Source organism: Cottoperca gobio, unplaced genomic scaffold (assembly GCF_900634415.1).
Source record: "Cottoperca gobio unplaced genomic scaffold, fCotGob3.1 fCotGob3_290arrow_ctg1, whole genome shotgun sequence".
NCBI classification, from domain to species: Eukaryota; Metazoa; Chordata; class Actinopteri; order Perciformes; family Bovichtidae; genus Cottoperca; species Cottoperca gobio.
In genome coordinates this window covers 225,001-234,450 of record NW_021166900.1, presented here as the reverse complement: position 1 = coordinate 234,450, position 9,450 = coordinate 225,001, and the positions used below count along the sequence as shown (strand labels likewise).

The 9,450-nt window shown below is 43.5% G+C and overlaps 1 protein-coding gene across 1 annotated transcript; it reads left to right on the top strand.

The window, feature by feature from the left end:
* Window positions 1-3,001: 3,001 nt before the first annotated feature.
* Window positions 3,002-7,369, top strand: LOC115005271 (hyaluronidase-5-like). The gene is made up of 4 exons (XM_029427067.1): window positions 3,002-3,227; window positions 4,080-5,040; window positions 5,731-5,820; window positions 5,906-7,369. The coding sequence occupies exons 2-4, from the start codon at window positions 4,099-4,101 to the stop codon at window positions 6,314-6,316; spliced, it is 1,443 nt and encodes a 480-aa protein (XP_029282927.1). The 5' UTR covers window positions 3,002-3,227; window positions 4,080-4,098; the 3' UTR covers window positions 6,317-7,369.
* Window positions 7,370-9,450: the final 2,081 nt, after the last annotated feature.

Sequence of the window (9,450 nt, the reverse complement as noted above, 5' to 3'; positions counted from 1 at the left end):
GAAGACTTTATGAAGACACAGAGTCTGAGAGACTGTCAGTGCACCGCTGCTCTGCAAGGTCACCACATATCAAACACACCACACACAACCATGGAGGAGATAACAACCACGGCTGCAGGGAAGACATAATGACTTGTACCTACTCATTGCTGTGACTCAATAAACTTTCCAACATTACTCTCTTTTGACTTTGGGTTCTGGTGTAATGCTTCTTCTGTCAGACGCTTGTTGATTCAATTCTCCAGAACATCAGCGAGTTACAAGAGCAGCAGATGATTCGTGACTCATCACTCTGATGGTAGCTTTCCTTCAGCTTAGTACATTTCCAACCACAGCTGACCAAGTAAAACTTTCCCGGCATTCTGTGCGTGTCTGGACGGAGGCCTCGGATGTGAGCACACGTGTGTCCCCACATTGTCCTCAGATACAGACTCTCCCTCCAGGCAGGGGAAGGAGGGAACCTTGTCTTCAGCCAGGGATCGCATCAGGACGTCCTAATAAAAAACAGAACACCCCGGGCGTGCAAATCATTCCGCGCTGACAGGTTTCCACAAGTGTTCTGTAATCGAAGCTCCGGCAACAGCTTGGTTACTGAAGAGCTCTGGAGACTCCCGCAGGAGAGCGAGGTTTACGACCAACCAAAGTAATAACTTCACGAATCACCTGAATGTGCGCTTCGGACGGCAGGAAGTTGGACCCCCGGAGCAGGTTGGTGTTTAGTCAGAGCTCTCATTGGGGTTCAAAGGTTTATTGGTGCTTTTATGAACTGGAACATTACTGGGGTCGAGTTCACCGGCAGCTTTGACATGTATTTTAGATTTATGGATTTGTTTTTTTACAGAAATCATAAAACTGTCAGTGTGCGACCTCCGGACAAAAGATACTGTAGTTACACATCAGATCCTGCAACCTGGTGAAGACAGTGAAGCCAACCGTGTGCAGAGAAACCATCAACAGCAGAGTTCACAGTGAGCTGTCAGTCAGCAGAGCAGGAGAATGAAAATGTGATCAACGAATCAGTTGAGACAGATTCTGAAGAGCAGACGGTGTGTTCTGCAGAGAGCCGACTATAGTTAGTAGTAACCACGTGCAGCTCCTGCCCTCAGGGCAGAGAGTCCGCCGTGCACACAAACACATCTCGATAGAAAATAGTTTGTCCCCGTTGCACCTGGAGCTCCTTTTAATGCAGTGTGACCTGTCTGCATGGGACATTGTGTTTTAATGTGACCTGTCTGCATGGGACATTATGTTTTAATGTGACCTGTCTGCATGGGACATTATGTTTTAATGTGACCTGTCTGCATGGGACATTATGTTTTAATATGACCTGTCTGCATGGGACATTGTGTTTTAATGTGACCTGTCTGCATGGGACATTGTGTTTTAATGTGACCTGTCTGCATGGGACAATATGTTTTAATGTGACCTGTCTGCATGGGACAATATGTTTTAATGTGACCTGTCTGCATGGGACATGGTGTTTTAATGTGACCTGTCTGCATGGGACATGGTGTTTTAATGTGACCTGTCTGCATGGGACATTATGTTTTAATGTGACCTGTCTGCATGGGACATGGTGTTTTAATGTGACCTGTCTGCATGGGACATTATGTTTTAATGTGACCTGTCTGCATGGGACATTGTGTTTTAATGTGACCTGTCTGCATGGGACATTATGTTTTAATGTGACCTGTCTGCATGGGACATTGTGTTTTAATGTGACCTGTCTGCATGGGACATTGTGTTTTAATGTGACCTGTCTGCATGGGACATTGTGTTTTAATGTGACCTGTCTGCATGGGACATGGTGTTTTAATGTGACCTGTCTGCATGGGACATGGTGTTTTAATGTGACCTGTCTGCATGGGACATTGTGTTTTAATGTGACCTGTCTGCATGGGGCATGGTGTTTTAATGTGACCTGTCTGCATGGGACAATATGTTTTAATGTGACCTGTCTGCATGGGACATTATGTTTTAATGTGACCTGTCTGCATGGGACAATATGTTTTAATGTGACCTGTCTGCATGGGACATTATGTTTTAATGTGACCTGTCTGCATGGGACATTGTGTTTTAATGTGACCTGTCTGCATGGGACATTGTGTTTTAATGTTCATGTGTTGAGTGTTGATATTAGGCTGATGAGGAACAAGTTATATAAATAAAAATAAATCAGCCTTCTGTGCGTCCTCTCGGCTCTTGCTCTGAGAACACATCACTCTCCCCTGAAGTCTCCGCTAATGATAATTTTAATTACTTTTAATTATTAAAATTAATGATTATTCTTCTGATATCGTCACTGAATCACTTTGTTTGTTTAATGTCCGAAAATAATAATAATAATAATAATAGTCTTCAAAAAGTTAGTTTTGTCCAATAAACAAGAAAATAACTAATTAATAAAAATATTATCACACAGGACAAATAACAATAAATCCTCAACACACACACACACACACACACACACACACACACACACACACACACACACACACACACACAAATAATAACTTTATAGAACTTTCACTTTGATTGTGTTGCTCAGCAACAGCTGCTGAATTCTGCAGGATATAAACCAACTTAGAATGTTTATTTTCAACACCTCTCACTTATATAGGAACACAAATAACTTAATGTACTGATTTTATATTTTATTTATTTAACCTCAAAAGAGCTTTGGGAGTTCTCCACAATGACGACGTATCGTATATTAAATAAAAAACAAATGTTTGATGGCTAAAAGTTATAAAACAGTATAATACACATCATGATATAGAATAAATAAATACAGAAAAGTCTAAAAATAGAATTAAATAAATAAATAAAGCAGATACAATTACAATTAAAAGCATAAACAATCAAAATAAGAATAAGAAGAGCAATTAGATTAATGTCAGTTTTAAATAAACCAAACTCTCTAAATGAGCCATGACTGATCTTTAGAAGTTTCTTTATTAATTCATTAATCAGACATTCAGAAAATCCTTGAAAATCACTTCAGGTTCTCTTTTCCTGCCGGTCATGAGAAGATCTGAGGTTCACATGAAGCTTTCTTTTAAACAGCAACAACGTGTACTTGCTGTGGTGATGTTAGAATGCAACATTTAAATGTAAACTTGTATGAACACGGCGAACACACGTTTTGATTCCTGTGATTTCCTTCCTTGCTAAGACTTTGAAGTGGACCTTCATCAGCTGATCGCTGTTTGCTGCTGTTGAAGCAGGTAAGCTGCAGAACAGGTGTCCACTCTTCATCACCTCTCTTCGCTGTTAGCTTAAAACATAATGCGACAATCCTGCACATCTGACACGCTTCTTTTAACCCCTTTAGATTTGATTCTCCTGTTAATGTTGGAACACGGTTAAAGGTTTACAGTTTGAGCTAAATGCTAATGTTGGTTGTTCACTATGGCGATGCTAACATGTTAACAGGTATAATGTTAGCATGCTAACATGCTCTAATTAGCACTGAACACTAAGTAGAGCTGATGGGAATGTCATTAGTTTTGCAGGTATTTGGTCCTAACCAAAGTATTCTTATAGTATTTTACCTGAAGATGGTGCTAAAGTTAAGATTACAATTCATCCACATTTCATTGCGATCCTTCTCATAGTTGTTATAGTTGCACATTTTAGACACATTTTCCCAAAATTCAGCCTTTGGAAACGTCGGCATCTTCACTAAACTTTAAAATGAAGTTCTGTGAGTTTGAACGATTCTTGAAAATCCAATTGAAGATAATAGTGACTTAAATAGTTTAAGAGGTTAAAACTGAAATACTGCTTTCCATCTGCAAAACATTCAAGACACGATGTGAGGCAGAAGGAAACATTTCTGGATTCGTCTGTCGAAACAATTGTTCAATACTTCTTTGTGTTGCATCGACTTTTGAAATGAAGTTTGTTGTCGTTTTATTTTTGTGGAGAACATTGACGGACCGAAAGAATAAAAGTAGCGTGAGACAGAGAACTCTGAAATCAGGAAGTTTACTCACTTCGAAGCCAAACTAGATTTATTAAAGAGCTGCAGGAACTCGTTCTGAACTCCTATTTTCCTGATTTCCGTTTCCTCACAGATCAGATTACAGTTTCAAAATGAAGCGACTCAACCTGCTCGATGCCAAACATTTCTTCTGCCTCTCCATCACCATGTTGGCCCTGCTGCGCTCTGGCCGAGCCTTACCGCGGACGGACCCTCCGTTCCGTCCCGGCCACCCTTTCCTGTTCCTGTGGAACGCCCCGACCGAGCTCTGCGACACCCGCTTCGGCATGCCGCTCGACCTCTCCCACTTCCACTTAGTCAGCAGCACGCTGAAGACGGCAACCAACCAAAGCATCTCCATATTCTACACCGACCGCTTCGGCATCTTCCCCTACGTGGACGAAGACACCGGCGAGATGTACGACGAGGGTCTTCCGCAGCTGATAGACCTGCAGGAGCACCACGAGCTCGCCGAGGACGATATCGAGTACTACATCCCCGCCGACCAGCCGGGCCTCGCCGTGCTCGACTTTGAGGAGTGGAGGCCACAGTGGGTCAGAAACTGGGGCAGCAAAGATATCTACCGGCAGATTTCCATCGAAACGGTCCAGAAGAAAAACGCGTCGCTGTCCGATGACGAGGCGGAGGACCGGGCAAAGGTCATGTTCGAACGCGGAGCGAAGAGGTACTTCCTCCGATCGCTGCGCATCGGGAAGCGACTGAAGCCCAACAGGCTCTGGGGCTACTACCTGTACCCCGACTGCTACAACTACGACTACAACAAGGACATGGCGGGCTTCACCGGGGAGTGTCCCGCCATCGAGCAGGACAGGAACGACCAACTGCTGTGGCTCTGGAAAGAGTCCACGGCGCTCTTTCCATCCATCTACCTGGAGCTGGTGCTCAGAGACTCCCAGCAGGCCCGGCAGTTTGTACGGCATCGCATCCGGGAGGCCATGAGGGTGTCGACGCTCCCCAACAGCTCCTACTCCGTCCCCGTCTACGCCTACATCCGGCCCGTGTACAAGGACAGCACCGACGACTACATGTCCGAGGTAAGAGACACCCGGGAACCTGAGACATAACTCATGCAACAACATGCTCTTAATGTTTGTAAAGAGACAAACATGAGAAAACTCCAAATGCACCAAACGCCCCCTAAACATTATATACAGGCAGGTGCCAGGCTGCACCTGCTGTGCCAGGTGCTGTGCCAGGTGCTGTGCCAGGTGCTGTGTACTCAGTAAGCGTCAGTACAGACGTTACAAGAAAATCTAAAAGCATCTAAGAGCAGAGTGTAAGACTTTCAGAATCGATGGGCTGAGAGTAATGTTACATAGATGTACGTATGTATGCTAAACACTGAGCTCTGATTGGCTGGCAGGAGTCTAAAGCATACTAAACTGCAGGTAACCATAGCAACAGTACTGATGCTTCGGGCTCTGTTAGCTGTTAACTGACAGGTGAAAAACTAACTTGATAAAACACTTTACAACATGGAGAAGATTGTAAACACAGTTAAACTTTGTTCCACTTACTCACTTAGAAGTCTCAGAATTCACCAGGACACGATTCAGAGAACAATAAAAGACTAAATAAATGTAAAGAATCAAAAGTTCATAGAAACTCTTCTTAAGATCTAACCCTTCTGTAGGAAACCGTCTCGGAGGTGTGCAGGTTTCATACCTTTATATCAACAAGAGTTTCCTCTTCTCTGATTGGCTGACTGACTTATTGTTTTGCAGTTGGATCTGGTGAACACCATCGGAGAAGCCGCAGCTCTCGGCGCCGCCGGCGTCGTTTCCTGGGGAGACATGAACGTCACGGACACGGAGGTAGAAAGTGCCTTCCCTTTCGGGAACTTATTCTTACAACTTGTTTAACAACCGCTACCTGACTTAACATCCTGGCGTCCTGCAGGACTCCTGCCTCGATGCTCGACGCCACCTGGAGCAGGTCATGAACCCGTACATCCTGAACGTCACCACGGCCACGCGGCTCTGCAGCGAGGCGCTGTGCCAGGGCCGAGGTCGCTGCGTGAGGAAGCGCTGGGACGACGACGTCTTCCTGCACCTGGACCCGCGGCGCTACCGCATCGAGCGGCGCCGCCGCGTCGGCCCGTGGACCGCGAGCGGCGACCTCTCGCAGGATGACGTCAGCATGTTCGATCGCAGCTTCGACTGCATGTGTTACAGCGAGACGTCGTGTCGGTCGGTGCTGACGCTCAACGTCCTCCATCAGGCCGTCATCACCGCGAGGAACCCCGCCGACAGGCCCCGCCCCCTCCTGCTGGGGGTGACCCTGCTCAGTCTGCAGTATATAAGTTCATAAGTTCATAAATTCATAAGTTCATAAGTTCATAACACGGAGCTGATGCTGCAGGACGTGCAGACTGTTGTTGTTTGGTTTTACCTGCCGTTACATTTCACATATTTTTATTTGAGTCCCAAATCTCTCATGTTCTTTTGGGAAAATGCACGTGAGAACAATGTGTAGCTAAAACAAGCTTTCACATGAATCATTATTATTATTATTATTATTATTATTATTATTATTATTATTATTATTATTATTATTATTATTAATAATATAAGTTCTTAACATAAAGGTTTGGCTTCACTCACATCGTCCTTAAACGTTACCTGACAGAACTATTATTAAAATATTCTGCCAAACTGAATGGATTATGAGAATGTTGTTGGAAAGAATAACGCTTATTGCCAGATTGTTAAGAGTTTTGTATTATATTTTAGAGTGTTTGAGACATCCAAAGGTCTTTTTGCATTTTTATTTAAAAAGAAAACCACATTCAATGCTTTAAGAATTGTTAAGAGTAAAAGTCCTGTATTTAAAATCTTACTAAGTCAAAGTAATCTCAATAAATTAGAAATACCAAAAGTAAAGTAATAATTCTGAAACATTACACATTTCAGATTAATTTATGTTTGGATTATAATTATTAAGTTATTAATGTTCATCACTTTAATGTTGCAGCTAAAATGAATTACTTTATAAACTGCCAGTCAGTTAAATCATAATTTATTAGTTTATTTCTATTTTGTCTTAAAAGTCTAAGTTTCTTAAATGAATGTAGTGAAGTAAAAATGATATTTGCCTCTGAAATGTAGAGAAAAGAATTGTTCTTAAGTAGTGTACTGGAGTGTGTGAGACTTCAGTGTGGGCTGCAGTGCAGCGTGTTGTCCTGCAGGGGGAGCTCGAGCTCTGCCCCCCACCCTGAACTACAGATGAACACACAGAAGACACTAAAGATGCACTGCACAGAATCAAACATGTGGAACATATTGAAATGAATACATGATGACAGACAGGAGGCCCCTCGCTCGGCTGGCTCTTCTGTTTTCATGACTTTACAGAAAATAAATGGTTGAGACTCATGACTCGTATAACTGCGTGTGCATTGTATGTTTTCAGTTGAAATATTTCAAATGTTCAGTTTCACATATGAAGGAAGACGACATCCTTTGAAGAGTTTAGTTTGATTACATTTATCAAATATCAAAAGTTCTAATATAACGGCTCAGATAAAGTCAAAGTATCATTATTAGACAGGTCCTAACACCTGTCCAGAGAGGTATTCAGAGACCAGCAGATTGTTTCCAAAGTGGCTTCAAACAGCAGATAGGGAGGCGCTTTTATCTTTCTATATTTCTATATTGAAGAAAGATCTATACAAAGCTCTTTGTGGAGCAGCCAGTAACTCATGCAGCACTGAAGAGGCTTCTGTGCAGCCGCAGCCGGATACAGAACATTTTGAATATGATGGTGCACAGTATTCAGGATGTGATGCTGTGTTCGTGTGCCTGCGTGTCACTGATGATCCTCCCGACCGTGTCTGTGTCTCCTCACTCGTCCGTCCTCCAGGCTGCAGGAAGTTCTTCTGCCAGAAGCAGTTTCCTCCTCCAGCGAGCCTCGTGTTCCTGCTGCTGCTTCTGATTTCACAAACTACAAAGATCTGAGAGAAACACAACTCCTGCACACGAGGCTGTGCAGGAACACGCCACGTTAGATAAGTCTCAGCTCGTCACAGAAAGTAGAAGGAGATATTTTACTGAAACACTAACAATACTACAGTCCTGCATTCTTTCAAAGTGCAAACGTATCAGCATCGAACTTAAAGCACCAGAAGTAAAAGTACTCATTATGCAGAAAGAACGATATTAATAGATTATAAAATAATGAATACATTAATACAACATTAATGATCTAAAGCTGCAGAGGAGAGATTATCAAATAAATGTAACACCGTAAAAAGTGCAATACTTGCTTTAAAAATGGAGTCGAAGCAGGAATAAGTAAACACATGCGAAGTACGTCTAAATTGTACTTAATTACGCAGATGTACTTAGTTTAACTCCACCACTGGAGGCTGTTAGCATCTTAAAGAAAGACAAATAAGTATATTTGTCAAGAGTTCAAAGAGAACTTCCCTCTCAGGTGTGTACAGTCTGCTGTAGGACCAGCAGCTGTTAGCTTAGCTTAGCACAAAGACTGGAACCAGGGGGAAACATCTGCCTTCCAGCGCTAAGCAACATTTCTTTTGAGCGAGTATTCATTGTGAAATATGAAGTATGTGCGGAGCTCCGGAGTGAAACACGCTCATTGTTCGCTTGTGAATGACTGAATTCCTGAGCACAGTGAGATTTAATGTCACAACATGTTTGGCTTCAGTTCTCGTCCTCTCATCCATATTCAGGCCTCGTCAGCATCACAGTCCACAGAGGAATCCTGTGCGTGAAGAAGAACGGCCTGTTGTTGTTGCTCAATGAATATTTCATCTCCTCCTGGTTTCTGCTCCGACCTGCTGACGCTGACGTGGCGGATGGAGCTCCCTCGGTGTACAGACTTCTAAATTCTACTCTCACGGCTGCACGCTCAAAGGATGAATTCATATTTTAACTCAAAACATATTTGTCCCAGCGCAGAGAACCTTCAGGGATCAAAGGCCCAGCGTTCACTTTGTCTGCTTCAGTTATTCACTTGTTGAAAGAGTTCTAAAAGTTAGATTTCATTCATAAATCCAACACACTGCACTGGACCTGAGTTTTAATGGTGCAGTTATAAACTAGATAATAGTTACTGAGAGGACGGACTTCACTGGAGGGATGGATTCATGAAGAGAGGGATTGGGATTGGACCCCCCCCCCCACCTGACTCTCTAGTTTGAAGGATAAGCAGTTACAGATGATGGATGGGAGGAGCGACCCCATCCAGGAGGAACATCTGGTCTAATGGTGCCTTGAGATGTTATAGAAATCCAGCCATTAGCTTCCCAGAGACCAAAGTGTTGCTCTCAGGCTGGTGTGGCCCAACAGGAGAGGTCGGGGGGGGGGGGGGGGGGCTCGGCTCGGCTCGGCTCAGCCCGGTTGTCCCCCCGCCTGCATAATCTGTCAGAGGGAAGCTGTCGTCCAGCACAGGGATAAGAGCTTTATTGTCCCGAATCTTCG

Bases quoted from the DNA above. Each gene is read 5' to 3' on its own strand.
- LOC115005271 (XM_029427067.1), top strand. From the start codon at position 4,099: ATGAAGCGACTCAACCTGCTCGATGCCAAACATTTCTTCTGCCTCTCC. The intron at 5,041-5,730 runs GTAAGAGACACC...ATTGTTTTGCAG, and splicing joins CCGACGACTACATGTCCGAG to TTGGATCTGGTGAACACCAT. The intron at 5,821-5,905 runs GTAGAAAGTGCC...GGCGTCCTGCAG, and splicing joins TGAACGTCACGGACACGGAG to GACTCCTGCCTCGATGCTCG.